The sequence below is a fragment of the Schistocerca cancellata genome, chromosome 9, assembly GCF_023864275.1.
Source record: "Schistocerca cancellata isolate TAMUIC-IGC-003103 chromosome 9, iqSchCanc2.1, whole genome shotgun sequence".
NCBI lineage: Eukaryota > Metazoa > Arthropoda > Insecta > Orthoptera > Acrididae > Schistocerca > Schistocerca cancellata.
The window spans coordinates 174,323,242-174,339,082 of NC_064634.1; the positions used below are offsets into that span (position 1 = coordinate 174,323,242).

General features: G+C 45.0%; 1 protein-coding gene across 1 annotated transcript in view; it reads right to left on the bottom strand.

Annotated features, from left to right (window-relative positions):
• Positions 1 to 969: 969 nt before the first annotated feature.
• Positions 970 to 15,841, bottom strand: part of LOC126101019 (fibroin heavy chain-like) — a 91,805-nt gene continuing 76,933 nt past the window's right edge. The window contains exons 5-6 of the mRNA XM_049911686.1: positions 11,138 to 11,448; positions 970 to 2,310 (exon numbers count right to left, since the gene is read on the bottom strand). Coding sequence (XP_049767643.1) covers positions 2,095 to 2,310; positions 11,138 to 11,448 — 527 coding nt within the window. The 3' untranslated portion in view covers positions 970 to 2,094. The remainder of the gene's footprint in view (positions 2,311 to 11,137; positions 11,449 to 15,841) is intronic.

The following is a 15,841-nucleotide window of genomic DNA, read 5'->3' on the forward strand; positions in this document are numbered from 1 at the left end:
ATTGACATATGAATGTACTCTGTGTGTATGGGTATAAAAATGTATTTGGATTGCACGTGAAAGCGATAAGAGCACAGTATATACAAAAATAAGGACTAGCGCTTCCAACTTCCTGCTAAGAAGAGAACCACTTACTAAACATAAAGTATCTTCCATCGACCAAATACACCTCGAATGAAATGCAGCGATACTATTAGCTGGCTTTAAGCTGACAGCGACCTCTATACTATGCGGCAGTCCTCGGAAAATGCTGCAGAGAAATATTTTCTGCAGCCGAGAAAAATATAATACTGTCTAGGACATTATTCTTGATGTCTGATGACGCAAAACGTAGTCCAGAAAATAATGAAGTGAATATAAATATATACATGTAATACAATGATATGATTTAGACTGTATGTTGAATCTTTAGGTTCGTTCTCTGCTCAGAAGGAAGACCCACAAATCGTTTGCAACAGAAGATATGCGGGAATTGAGGCGAATAGTGCTGAATAGGGGAAATTTCCGTGAAGAAGAGTTTGTGGGAATAATGAAGATTTCAAGACAAAAAGCAACGCAGACTCGTAATCTACATACCTATAGTAAAAAATTTATCGTTTGCTACCTCCGGAGGCTATAGGAAGAGAGAATCTCAAAATGAGATTTTTACCTATTCTCTTGTGCACTCATCTTGTACCTCACAGTAAAGGTTTCTCTCAGGAAAATGAAGCACGCTCTGTGAAAAGTGACGATGCTCCTCATCGTGAAATGAAGCAAAGTTCCCAACATCCGAACATCTTTCCCACGACGTTAGAAATGTGGAGAATTGTGGGGTAATGATAATGCTGAAAATCAGCATTTACCTTGTGTGGCGAAGCTCACATAATTTACAGCCTCTGATTATACACAGTATGTGGGGCAAGAAAATAGAACAAAGTGCTCAAGAAATGAGAAAGGCGGTTCGAAACTTCGAGTGTATATATATTGGAGGTAACACATCCAAACAAGGGAGAACGCCACTTCAACATTACAGTCATAGTTATTTACACATTTATCTTTCCTGCATTGAGTAGCATGTCAAAGGTTTCACGCTTGTGAGCACTGATAAACAAGTTACAGCGGAACGCATTATATTTTGTGTTGCTTCGCTGCTTCCCTCTCTGTACGGTACATTTTAAAGTTGAGTATAGATTATTTCCAGAACCCGAAAAGTACGGAATAGAGCGACATTTAGCATTCTAAATGTTCTGGGAGTAACGATAACGGAAATTACTTTTTTTCGGGCAGATACCACAGTCGTGCAAAATTTCTGAAACATTTCCATTACTGTCCAATTTCTGCTATTATACCATTTTCAGGCGGTCTCCGTGTTGACACGATGGAAAACAATGACTCAATGTGCACTCTGTTATTGATGTCGTTACCGGTGATCGGTGCTACGACAAGTTAATTTATTACAGTTGGTTTGCAGTGTGCAGTGCTCTGTTTCTGCCACTACTTTTAAACGTTTTGCACACCACTTGTTTGCCCGACTACTTGTCCAAAGTTTCATGCTTGTCAGCTATATGCTGATGGCTGGAATGTTTGGTGGCTTATCCTCACGCACGTCAACTATCGCTTGAAAATGGCATAGTAGTGAAAAATAAACAATAATTATAGCCGAAAGAAGAAACATTGCTGTTTTAGATATAGCAGAAATATTTCATGGCACGCGGTTCGTGGCTTAGTTGATACGAAGGAACTTTCTTTTATCTGGGGCAACATTCGCAAATTATTTCCAGTGTCAGAAAGAGGAGTAATGAGCCACTTGTGCACCTGGAATCTGGCCTTACGAACAACTTGTATACTGAGATGTGATACGTCAATGCCACGAAAAGAGGTCGGCCAGGCGAGAGTTGCCTCAAGATTTTGGACGACTGAAGGTGGGCAGGAAGAAGGTTGGGGGTGTCAGCAGACTTGATTTAGACACGAGAAAGTCTCCTGGTCAAAAATCCACCGCCAATTGGGAGAGCGTGATGGAACAACGGAGAATCTGCTCTGAACATGACATGCACGGCTGTGGAAGACACATGACCAGAGAGGGTGAGCGAGGCTCGCGGTCATCTGGCGGCGACCTTAGGGGTGCGCCTGTGGCCTGTCCTTGTGGACCGTGGCGTGGAAGCCGGTCTCCCAGTCGGCGACGTAGTCCACGGTGCGGACCGAGCCGTCGGGTTCGACCAGCGAGTACTGTCCCTTCACGACGTCTCCGTCGCGCTGCTCCCACTGGTGCTTGATGTCTCCGGTGTGGGCGTCGTGCACGCTGTACTCGAACGCGTAGCGGGGGTGGTCGTCCTGCGGGCAGAGTGCAAGTGGAAGGGTGAGTCAAATGGTTCAAATGGCTCTGAGCACAATGGGATCTAACTTCTGAGGTCATCAGTCCCCTAGAACTTTGAGCTACTTAAACCTAACTACCGTAAGGACATCACACACAATCCATGCCCGAGGCAGGATTCGAACCTGCGACCGTAGCAGGCAGTCACGCGGTTCCGGACTGTAGTGCCTAGAACCTCTCGGCCACACCGGCCGGCGAGGGTGAGTCAAACTGCTATGTGTGCACAGTTGCTGCAGGGGAAGACAGGGTAGAAAAACGATGTTTTGGAATACTGGAAGGAAAATAACGGTTGGAAAGGTACTGTTGTACTCTGCTTTTTCCGTTTGTCAGTAGTAAAAATTCCCTCTCTGCCTGCTTATCGTCGTGGACTTCAGTCCAAAGACTCGTTTGATGCAGCTCTTCACCGTAGCCTATTCTGTGCAAGCCGTTCATCTTTGCAGAACTATTGCAGCCTATATCCACTTGACCTGCTTACTCTATTGGTCTCCCCCTGCCATTGTTATCCCCGACATTGTTCCCCCCCCCACCCCCTCCCCGATAGCTGAGTGGTGCCGGCACGGTAGCTCAGCGTGTTCGGTCAGAGGACTGCGTGCTCTCTGTAATAAAAAAAAACTGAGTCAAGGAATCAACGATCAACTTGAACGGATGTCTTGTAACGTCTGCCCAGACCAAACGCAACGAACCATATCGAACAAAAATGAAAAGAAAAGTGGTTAGCGTGACGGATTGCCATCTACGGGTCCGGGTTCGATTCCCGGCTGGGTCGGGGATTTTCTCTGCTCAGGGACTGGGTGTTGTGTTGTCTTCATCATCATTTCATCCCCATCCCACGTGCAGGTCGCCCAATGTGGCGTTAAATGTAACAAGACCTGCACCAAGGCGGCCGGACCTGCCCCGTAAGGACCTCCCGGCCAGTGACGCCAAACGCTCATTTCCATTTTCCCCCACACTTGTTTCCATTACCAAATTGATCATTCCTTGATGTCTCAGAATGTGTCTCATCAGCCGGTCCCTTCTTTTTTTTTTTGTCCAAGTTTGCCATAATATTTTTCTCCCCAGTTTAATATAATACCTCGTCGTTAGTTATAGCATAGACCCATATGTCTAATATAATACCTCGTCGTTAGTTATAGCATAGACCCATATGATCTTCTGTTTTGTGCTGTTACACCACATTTAGAAAAGCTTCTATTGTCCTGTTCCCTGAAATCTTTATCGTACACATTTCATTTCGGTAGAAGGCTTCACTGCAGACAAAGAACCTCAGGAAAGATCTCCTGCCACTTAACTTTATATTGTATGTATGTCTGTTAACCGGGGGCCTAGAAACGACGGAGAGGCTCCGTCCCCACCGAAGCCGCAGTGGCTCACAACCCCACAACGACTACCGCAGTCCACTTCACCCCTCCGCCGCCCCACACCGAACCCAGGGTTATTGTGCGGTTCGGCCCCCGGTGGACCCCCAAGGAACATCTCACACCAGACGAGTGTAACCCCTATGTTTGCGTGGTAAAGTAATGGTGGTGTACGCCTACGTGGAGAACTTGTTTGCGCAGCAATCGCCGTCATAGTGTTGCTGAGGCGGAAAAAGGGGAACCAGACCGCATTCGCCGAGGCAGATGGAAAACTGCCTAAAAGCCATCCACAGACTGGCCGGCTCACCGTACCTCGACACAAGTCCGCCGGGCGGACTCGTGCCGGGGACCGGGCACACCTTCGCACTCCGGAAAGCCGTGCGTTAGACTGCTCGGCTAACCGGGTGGGCTTAACTTAAAATTGTTAACAACTAATATAAAGTTAACAACTAATATAGTGTTTTTTCAGAAACACTGTTCTCATTACTTGCTAATTTTATACCCATTCTAAATCGGCTGTCGTCAGTTATTCTGCAGCATATTTCGTAATCCAGTTTGTAATTTCAACCTCATTCCATTACACTGGTGTTATTTTTATTTGTTTTCGTCCTATAACCTCTTTACAAGAGACTGTTCTCTCAGTAGCTAAAATAATGTAAGAGAAAAATAATAAAACATGGAATTCCATTATTTTAAAAAGAATAAAGTATATACACAATTGAAAAGTATTAAAATGGTTGTAAAATTATGACTATGTGTTTTGAGCGGTGATTGAAGTGAGTTGTTGTTTTAAAATGATACCGATAAATAAGATAACTAGCAGAGTGAATGCTGCAATATAAGAAAGGAATCGCCTTGGTGATGGATAATTTGGAAGAGAAGTGGCTGTAGGGTGTGGACAAGCAGCCCAGCAGATGGGTATGGGTATGATGTTAGGTATAACGTGGAGCGTTTGAGATCCATGATTATTCTGGGAGGGAGGTGACTGATATATATATATATATATATATATATATATATATAGGAAAACATTAGAAAAGAAAGCAAGGAAATATGTGAGTCAAGGAAGACAGGAAGAGAGGGAGTAGCGTCATAGACCACAGGTAATGTAGACAGGGAAAAGGAAGTGATTGAGAGACGAAAAGGAAAGAAAGCGTAACTGGTCGAACATGAGAGCATTTGCATTACTGTTTCACTGAGAAAAGTAGATATTATAAGTTAGCTGTTTAGGGAAAGTAGTTCAGCTTTTAGTTAAATACTGCGTGGTATCGAATTGTGCGTAGAGTGCACGTCAGCTTGTACGAGATAGCTACAGGGAGAAATTTAATGTGCCTTTCTTTTATGGATGAGTACAGCTAGGATACTAGGTGAGACCTCGCTTACGATTATGACGACTCGAGGAGTACTTGATTTCTGGTGCGATGTACTCGGGAGCATGCACAGTATGTAGCTGATGATGGCGCAGTGTGTTTGATTCACGTAACCTTCACGCAGAAATCCTAATTGCGTGTATTAAGCACTGGCACGGTCAAGCAGACGCACGTTGGAGAAGTAGAGCACACAAGCATTTATGGTGAGTTCTAACAGAGTAGAGTTTTCGCTACTCGTGCCGTTTTGGATCACGAGTGCTTGCTCTAATTTACGTCTCTCACCATATGGAAATTTGTTTCGAAACTTCTGGAGGGCATAGAGACAAGGAAATATCTTGGTACATTGACGACATTATTTTCTGCTCAGTTGAGGTGCTCATCCAAAGCTACAAACAAGTTCCTCTTCGTTACCAGATATAGTACTGCGATTCCTTCGGAGAAAACAGAAAGCAACTGTTCCAGGAATTTAATTTTGATACAATTATTATTTCGCTCAATTATATATTGGATCGCTTAGACTACCTGAATACGCTCTGTGACGGCAACAACGTAAATCCTGAAAGTGCTGTAGCAGTACGATGTCCAGACGACAGGGGAGCGAGTTAATCTGGTAGCTAGTGGGCTGTTAGGTGAGACGGACAGAGCTATGAATCACGGGTGATATTCCCTCACGACTTGTGGACCGTGCCTCTGCAGCGCAACTGCTGTGTTATTTACAGTTTTTAAATGGAGCTCTTAATTACTGCGGCAGAGCCCGTGCCATGGCGCTCCCTTTGAAATAGCGGCCGTCCGGCTCTTCTGGATGTTTATTACGCGCGTTCAAAGAGCGGCGGCCTCCTCTTCCAAACAAATGTGTGCAGCTGGAGCGGCGCTCTGGCTTTTTCTACGTTTAGTGAGCCATATTTTTGCTTTACAACTGGCCGCGTCGGATTATGAGAATTATGCCCGGTGTAAATTGAAAAGAACACGCGCCGTCCAATTCTATATGATCAGGCAAACAAAGTTGCGCAGGGCTGTTTTTTTGAAGGCCGAAAGAATAAGACGACAAAGATATGGTCGGACACGGAAACCTGAACTATGACGTTGTTTTACAGAACGATTCGATAAAGCAAGCTGCCCAAGATTGGATTATTTTATAAGGAACTAACTTGCTGCTGGATTATGACAGATCTCGTGCTCTCTTGCTCCAGCGGCGTATTCATTCGCGAGACTTCGTTAAATTGTGTAGTTACTGAAAATTCCGTACAGAAACCGAAGCTTTATTCTTCGGTTCCTGTAGCGTAGAGGGCTGACTAGATTTCATCAGTGGCGCTTCATCCCTTACACGTCACTGTCTTTCGGAAAACTCATTAGCCATTTGCTACATGTTTTGCTGAAGTAATGGCAAGTTATTGCTTTCGGCATCAGTCCACAGTTCTTTTTCTTGCTCTGACGATCGTGTAATACTGCTACGACCTTGGAAAGGTTACACATGCAAATGCCTTGATATTTCATTTTTCAGGTACTTTTTAGAACCCACCTCCATAGCCGAAGTCGCTCACGCAGGCCTATTCGAACCCTGGTGGGAGAAAATTTTCACTGCCAGTTTTTGGCTGAGAAGTGAAGAGGAGATGGTGGCGTAAAGTTCCTGACCACCACTGTTTGCGCCAAAGTCTTGGATTAAATTCCATACTGCCTCGCAGAGCCTCAGGAAGCGAGCTCACGTGACATCTTTGACTGTGAGGACGTTAAGCTCGCCGGCCCACTTGGTGCTACTGGGGAGCATTAGGTTATGTGCTGGCACTGCGATTCACACTCTACCGTCCCCTCATCCACAACAACACGGACGCAACACTACACTGTACAAGAACTCACCCACAGATATACATTTGACGCCTCGTAAAATGTTGGAGGAAGGCAACGGCAAACCACCTCTGCTTGGACTTCGTCTAGAACGGCGATACAGGATTCCTGCATCTACTCGTCTGTGCTCAGTTCCTGAATGTGGGACTACTTTGAACTGATAAATTTAGAGCGTTGTCCCTATCGGTATTTGTCCTGAGGTCACTGTATTTATCAGGCAAACAGTTAAAATGGGACCGTGTCTTTAACTTAGAATTACCGCAACTCCGTGTTTCTAGAGACTCAAAATGATTCTAGTTCCTTTGGAGAGCGATATTTTTCAACAAAGATAAAGTGCCTTGTAATTTAGCGCTCTCCCAATGGTGTAGTTAACATAAGTTTGCTAAATATTTTTCTGCACACAAGACCCTTCTCTCCCCCTTCTCCTCCAACCTTAACTCAGACGTACGTCTGTGGAATGGCCTGGATCATTGTAACTGTATTACTCCTCTATCTCGCCGCTTTTAGCAGCTATGCGCAGCAGTGCAAGCAGACATCCCTGCAGGTACTGGGCGACCTGTCAACACCAGAATTTGATCTCATCTGTTTGATATGTGTGTCCTACAGTGTGAATGCTCTGGATACTAGCGTCAGCATCAACGTCGCCATCAGCCACTTCTAAGAGGATCTCACTGCCATAAAAAGTTGTCACCATCACTGTAGATCTGGAGGCACTTCCTTCCATCTTCTAAGACGTGCATCTGGTAACGGGCCCAACCGGTCGAAAGTTTTGTGTGGATTTGCCTCCGATACACTTCTCAGCCACATACTTGAGCTCTTACTGTGGCTATTGTGGTAGGCAGAGGTAGTTACTGATGTCCAGGGGAAGATATCCTTGTCCAGTCCAGAGATAGTGCGCCAGACTCTTAGTACTCCTAAATGAGCTGGACTTAATAGGCTGACATAAGGGTTTGCGACTTTCCATCATGGCAGGTGTTTTCCTGCACGTCTTGGAAATAAAGTTTTGAAAGTTTTTGGCACGTTGCAGTACCTCCCAGGGAGATATTGTTAGTGGGAATAGGAAATGCGTATTCATTCTGCGTTTGACTGGCTTAATAGCCTGGGTGTTAAAGCAATTTCGTCGAAGTCTTTTGGAGCTCGTGGAAGTGAGGGCTGGATGGCGGACCTCAGGGTGCAAGAAATGAGCCGTGGGCCCTGTGGCGCAGAGGTGATGTTTCAGGATTGCTGAGTTTATCAGGTCACTGATGCTCACTGATTACTAAAGTTGTTCTGCCGGCGCGATTAGTATTGAAAGATTTCGCACGAATATCTCTGTGCGCGGGCCTGGAATTCGGTTTAGCCATCAGCTGATTTTCTAGGCAAGTGTAGGAAGACGTAGGAAGAGGATACGTAGTAAAGAGTGGGGCAGTTATCTAGCTGGATGTGTTTAATGAATGACGCGGATTTGGCAAGGTCTGATAGAAGAAAATACAATTCCTTTTGTCCCCATGAAAACTAGAGTGTGGTGTTTTTCAGTGAGTCTTTTTTCCTTTTTGACTTTAGACTGTTATCGTATTTATTTACGGAGGATATTGTCAGTGGAAACGAGTTGGAGGTGGTGTAATGAGTGTTTACAGTGCCCGTTTTCCTTTTTTGTGGTCGGATCTGAGAGGTTTTTGAAAATAGTCATATTGTCACAGGGCATTTATGAGTGATACTGATCGACAGTTTTAACACTGCCCCTCGTATGAAAGTGAGGCTGACGAACATCCTTTTAGAGTGCTTTTGGTAGCGTAGAAGAGTAGGAGAGGAGTAATCGAAATACAGCTATAAGTCTTTCCGATTAAACCTGCGGAGCAATACGTCGCGTTATTTGTCCCGCGCGCCACACATCCCTCGAGTTTGGCGGCGATAGTCACTGAGACTTCGTGCGACGACACGGAAGCTTCGGCGACGACACGGAAGGAACGTTTCAAAGGAAAGTGACAGAGGAAAGATAATGATGACAACTTTGGATTGTTCGAGAAGGAGGAGAGTGGGGACGGTGGATAAAAAGAGAGAGTATTGTATGGCGGTTGGGAATCGGATGTCGAACATCGCAAGGAGGAAGCAGATGTGGTAAGTATGTCTGAAAAGAAAATGCCCAAAACTTCGACGGATGTAACGGATCAGCACACCAGACAAAAACTGGTCGCGCTCATGAGACATCACCGCTGCTAGCTTTCATAATTGTCTCAGGTCAGCGATAAAGAGAGTCCACATGTCTCGCCAGGTACGGCATATCCGGATGAAGTTACCAGATTGCTGGGTGTTGACTGCTATGTTTGTCCCGCTGTTTTAAACAGTACCAGACATTTTATATTAAGTTGGAGCTATTTAGCTCGCCACTCGAGGTCAGCCAGTGTGTCTGCGTTCGCAAAGCGAGGAACAGATGTGTGCTAACCCTGTGGACACAGCTGTTGTCATCAAGGACACGAGAGTGAAAAGGACCAACACTTGGCCATCGAGAATTTTGAAATAACCTTGTTCCCGTATACGGGAACCTGAATAAGTGGGATCTATTCATGGTACGAAAAGCGTCCCAACAACATGACAGAATCACCTCTGGCTTGAGCTACACCCTCCACACACACAGTGTGGTAAACGCTTCAGTGGGACGTCGGTGCACTCCACGCTTTGCATCGTTTCCAAAGAAACAAAATTTCGATACGTCAGACATCACTGCATGGCTACAGGCAGCTACTGTCGAATTTCTATGTCATTTGGACCATTGAAGTCGTGTAGCTACATGTGCCAATGTGAGAATTGTTCTTTTGCGAGGTACTGAACTCTGAATATCAGTTGTATCAAATTTCGTTCGCAATGGTCTCTTCGAAACTGGATGAGGTGGATCTAAGTTGACTGACAACACAAATTCCTGTCTAGTCTGAAAATGTTTGAGAGTGACAAGGTATGACAGTGGTCTGTAGTCCCTGTCGCTTTTCTTTTCACGACAACTGTACTTCGGCCATGTTACATGACTGCCAGCAGTATACCTTTTCTCGTAGACCCGATGGACAATCTGCATTGGCACACCCACAAATGGGGCCGACGCCATTCACGATATGGTCACGGGCACTTGTCCATTCGCGATAGCTCCTTTCTCCCATGCTGTCAAGTCACCCTGATAACCTGTCTTAATGCAACGATCACATACGATTATCTGTCACATACACCCCACTCCATCCCCTCTGGTGGAGGGTCAACGACCCCCTGGGGCCTGTTCCACACCATTTACGGCGTTCCAAGGTGACCAGTGTGCTAAAATTGTGTGGTGTAAATAGTAACAGGTAACCGATGAAAGAAAAGTTTTTAGTGTAAATACTCGAGGAGTAGGAACTAAAATCCATTGAGAAGAAATAAAAACTTTGAGGTTCGCCGATGACATTGTAATTCTGTCAGAGACAGCAAAGGACCTGGAAAAGCAGCTGGACGGAATGGACAGTGTCTTGAAAGAAGGGTATAAGATGAACATCAACAAAAGCAAAACGAGGATAATGGAATGTAGTCGAATTTAATCGGGTGATACTGCGGGAATTAGATAAGGAAATGAGGCGCATAAAGTAGTCAAGGAGTTTTGCTATTTGGGGAGCAAAATAACTGATGACGGTCGAAGTAGAGAGGATATAAAATGTAGACTAGCAATGGCAAGGAAAGCGTTTCTGAAGAAGAGAAATTTGTTAACATCGAGTATAGATCTGAGTGTCAGGAAGTCGTTTCTGAAAGTATTTTTGTATGGAGTGTAGCCATGTATGGAAGTGAAACGTGGACGATAAATAGTTTAGAGAAGAAGAGAATAGAAGCTTTCGAAATGTGGTGCTACAGAGGAATGCTGAAGATTAGAGGGGTAGATCACATAACTAATGACGAGGCATTGAATGAAACTGGGGAGAAGAGAAACTTGTGGCACAACTTGACGAGAAGAAGGGATCGGTTGGTAGGACATGTTCTAAGACATCAAGGGATCACCGATTTAGTATTGGAGGGCAGCGTGGAAGGTAAAAATCGTAGAGGGAGACCAAGAGATGAATACACTAAACAGATTCAGAAGGTTGTAGGCTGCAGTAGGTACTGGGAGATGAAGAAGCTTGCACAGAATAGAGTAGCACGGAGAGCTGCATCAAACCAGTCTCAGGACTGAAGTCCACAACAACAACTCGAGTATATAACAAATTAAGAGCTGGGTTTGCGACGGTACTCACGTATTCCTTGACGATGGGCTTGACGACGGCGGCGGCCACGGGCACCTTAGCGACGGCGGCTACTGGCGCCGTGGCGACGTAGGCGGGGGCGGCGGCGGCGGCGTAGCGCACGGCTCCCGCCTGGCCGGAGTAGCCGGCGTAGCCGCTGGCCGCGTAGCCGCTGGAAGCGTAGCCCAGGCCGCCCGCGGCGGACGAGTACCTCACGCCGACTGCGGGGGCGGCGGCCACCACGGGGGCGGCGGCGACGTACTTCTGCACAGCGATGGCCGGCGCTGCCGCGCGGTACGCCGACGCGGCACTCAGGCTGGAAGCTGCGCAAACGGGCACTGCTGATGGGTACTGCACCTCCACACGTGAAGGGCTGCCGCGATAATCGCGTTCCGGAAATCAAATTACTGGCATTTGTTGTGAATCCGTCTCCTCCACTAGCCTTCAGATGAAATTCGCTGACACAGGGGCATCTATGAATTTGCTGGGGCATTGTATGTATTTTGTAGCTTGTTGACAATGTCCTGCGCGAATTCTCAAGTTTGTGCGAGTAGCAAGGGAAGCAAGGTTTTCGCACTGACTTCCAGCATATGACCCAACAAGTGGCTTGACCGGGCATGGAAGTGGGGGGCGTAGAACAGACCGCGCTTTCGTCATGCAGTGCTGGCATTATACGAAGCGCGTTTTTTAATTAAGTACCGTTTTAGAATTAAAAAAAGACGTGCTAAGATACCTCAATAATTTTATTTTTACATGAAAGCCTGTACCTTAATCTACTTTTCTACATAATTTCCGTCAATATTATCATAACGTTATATTAGTTTTTGAATACCCTCCTCGTAGAAGTCTGCCGCCTGACTTGTTAACCACTGCGTCACCACTGTTTTGACTTCGTCATCGTCTTGGAGACGCTGACCGCCCAGGTGTTTCTTCAAGTGCAGGAACAGATGGTAGTCACTGGGCGCAAGATTGGGGCTGTACCGAGAATGATCTAGAGTTTCCCATCGAAAAGTTGAGATGAGATCTTTGGTCTGATTCGCCACATGCGGACGGGCATTGTCTTGCAGCAAAACGATTTCCTTGCTCAACTTGCCACGTCTTTTCTTCTGAATTGAACGGCGCAGATTGTGCAATGTCTTGCAGTAAGCTGCTGCATTGATTGTCTCATTACTGGGCGGTCAGCGTCTTCAAGACGATGACGAAGTCAAAACAGTGGTGATGCAGTGGTTAACAAGTCAGGCGGCAGACTTCTATGAGGAGAGTATTCAAAAACTGGTACAACGTTATGACAAGTGCCTCAATATTGACAGAAATTATGTAGATTAAGGTGCAGGCTTTGATGTAAAAATAAAATTATTGAGATATCTTAGCACGTCTTTTTTAATTTCAAAACGGTACTTACTTTAAAAACACGCCTCGTATATGTACTTACAGTCACTACTTGACGGTTAAGGTACACGCAGCCGCTGCCCTGTTCAACGAGTGTCTAAAAGTAACTAGATGACTCATTGGCGCTGGTGCAGCAGTCCCATATTGAACAAAAAAAAAGCTGTTATTTGCAATGTATCGCTGTGTTTGCGCTTAGTAAATGATGTCAAATATCTGATAAAACGTTGCATACACAATGATTTGATAGTGCAAATGACGTTCATAATGACTCTTAATGTGGTTGGAAACAAATCTGAGAAAGGGGATTATAATTATTCAAGACCAAGAATGTTGAAGGAAAAATACGATAAAATTGTGTAAAGAAAGGTAGATAAAACTATTCCATTAAAAATAAGTTACAGGCTGGAAATTAGGGGGGCAAGAGAGATGCAGAAAATGTGTAAGGAAAAAAGAACTGAAAGGGAGTGATTAAATAATATCACTATATGCTACCTCATAGGATTCACGCAAGTAATTTGAACGGATAATTTGCTGAATTTGGCTCCTTCTAGTCATATCCTTCAAATGGCTCTAAGCAATATGGGACTTGACATCAGAGATCATCAGTCCCCTAGACTTAAAACTATTTAAACCAAACTAACCTCAGGACATCACATACAGCCATGCCCGAGGCAGGGCCGCGCAGGATTAGCCGAGCGGTCTGGGGCGCTGCAGTCATGGACTGTGTGGTTGGTCCCGGCGGAGGTTTGAGTCCTCCCTCGGGCATCGGTGTGCGTGTATTTGTCCTTAGGTTACTTTAGGTTCAGTAGTGTATAAGCTTAGGGACTGATGACCTTAGCAGTTAAGTCCCATAAGATTTCACACACAGTTGAACATTTTTTTTTTTTTTTTTTTTTTTTTTTTTTTTGCCCGAGGCAGGATTCGAATCTGTGACCATAGCAGCAGTGCGGTTCCGGCCTAAAGCGCCTAGAACCGCTCGGCCACAGTGTCCGGCCTTTCTAGTCATAAAGAATCTCTACATTCTTTAACAGATATCTATAACTTCTTGTTTTTTGAGCCGGCCGCGGTGGTCTAGCGGTTCTAGGCGCTCAGTCCGGAGCCGCGCGACTGCTACGGTCGCAGGTCCGAATCCTGCCTCGGGCATGGATGTGTGTGATGTCCTTAGGTTAGTTAGGTTTAAGTAGTTCTAAGTTCTAGGGGACTGATGACTATAGATGTTAAGTCCCATAGTGCTCAGAGCCATTTGAACCATTTTTTGTTTTTTGATTCATACCTAATACATAAAGCTAAGAAACTAGATTCTTTAAGAATATCAGACAGACGTGATTGCTCAGTAGGAGTTGTGAAGAAAACATCCTTAATTTAGTTCTTTCGTTTCATTTCGTTGTCTGTCATACCTTTCAAACGGCTTGGTCAGTAATTATATTCGTCCCTATAAATAGCCGATCAGTTCGGGAACAATTGTATCACTTCTCCGTTACGGCGTGGTAGGACCTTGGTACTGTTGGGTTGACTATGTTGGCAGTGGCCAGACACAAAATATAACCAGGCAGAAGCCGACTGACTTCTACTCATTTGTGCCGATTCAGAACTATGGAGCCCTGGTGCAGGAAGTTCTGAACGAACTCTACTTTGTCAACCATTAACATTGCAACAACGGGAAGGATCTAAGATAATGAAATTTTAATTACTAAGTGCATACAGTGTACTAACAAGAATACATGATTAAATTTTGCAGGTGAGTTTGTGTTTTATATTTTGCGGATAAGGCCAACAAATGTCCTATTTGTATTAAATGTTCTGGGTGAACTTTTAGCGTTATTTATCGATGAAAATACGAGCTTTCGACAGTATCCATCATTGTTACAGTAAAAGAAGAAGTAAAGGAATTACACAGATGTAACTGGAGCAGTAGTGCCCGCTGTGAGCAAAGTGTTCATTGCTGCCTACGATGAAACCTCACTCGCAACCTCTAAGTTTCGATCACGATGTATAATACAGGACGTGCTCAGGAGTAGCAACGAGACTGACCAACATGGAAAGTGCCGATGTTGTCGGTCCCTTGTAATCCAGCACGCCCAGGCTGTCCGTGGTAGCGACATCAACAGCAAAGAAATTCGGAACTCAATTCCTTCGTACTTCTCGCTGTAACCTCGTACTTCCTGCTGTATCCTGTGCTACTGAGTTCGCCTTAAAGAATCGTAGCAGCCTCACCACCTTTCTCCTAACTCTCGCTGTCTGCTGCGTCCATTATTTTGAGTATTAAAGTAATAAGCCGAAATAAACAAAGTACACGAAGAAGTTGTTGCTACGGAGGCTCTTTCGTAAACGCCTAGCTCCTAATCAGTTTGTTATTCTGATTCACGCATCGACACAAACTGCACGTCCGCAAGCACTACTGAGCCAGAAACCGAAACATTAATAAAAATTGTTCAACCACATTCTAATTTCCTTAGACTCGTAGGACTGGAAGACATCAGTGACTGTGGAAATAAGGCCGAGAGTGAAGAATCTTAATAGAGATACGGGATTCAGTAGTGTGTAGGGCGTGTACTTCGTACCTCGACACTGCACCTACCCCTAAAAGTAGTGCAGGGTTGTTTGAGTTAGTAATGACCCATTGAAGAGCCAGCGATTTTCAGCCAAATATCAGGAAAACTGGTGGAGGGTCATAGGGAGTCTGAGTTGGGAGTACTTGGGAGAGGATGTCTAGTCCCATCCTTTGCCTTCAGCTAAGGTCAAGCTCCAGAAAATCTTGGTGAGATCGGAAAGGTGGGGAACTATTTTCGGTTTAATACGGTGACGATACGTTCCAGATGAAGAATATGAATGCTTAGTACATATATAGGATTGTTTTTTAAACTTTGTGCACAGTGATGCCGATAACCTACTTGACATATGCAGTGTACCTGCGACCACACAGGATTATGTCCCGTATTATACATCGTGATGGGAACAAAGATGCTGTCTGAGACTTCATCGTTGACCCAATGTAACCCTTGATCGCAGTGGGCACTGCTACATTTGTTACATTTATGTCTTCAACAGTCAGTAGCTTTCCTGACGATGACATTGGCGGGTACTGTCAAAGCTCAGATTTTCATCGGGTATTTACGCTTAAAGTGCACCTAGAACAGTTATATACAAAAAGTCTATCACAGAAAGTTTAAATGTCCTGTCGAGACACACGTGTTGACAAGCAGTAGGGAACACTGTCATCTGTAGACTATTTCGCTTCTGCCTTGTACTGTCAGACATGCAAATCCTTCCTCTGACTGGCTTAAAACACGATGTGCAACAGGCCCTCACACAGTTAAGAACCAGACT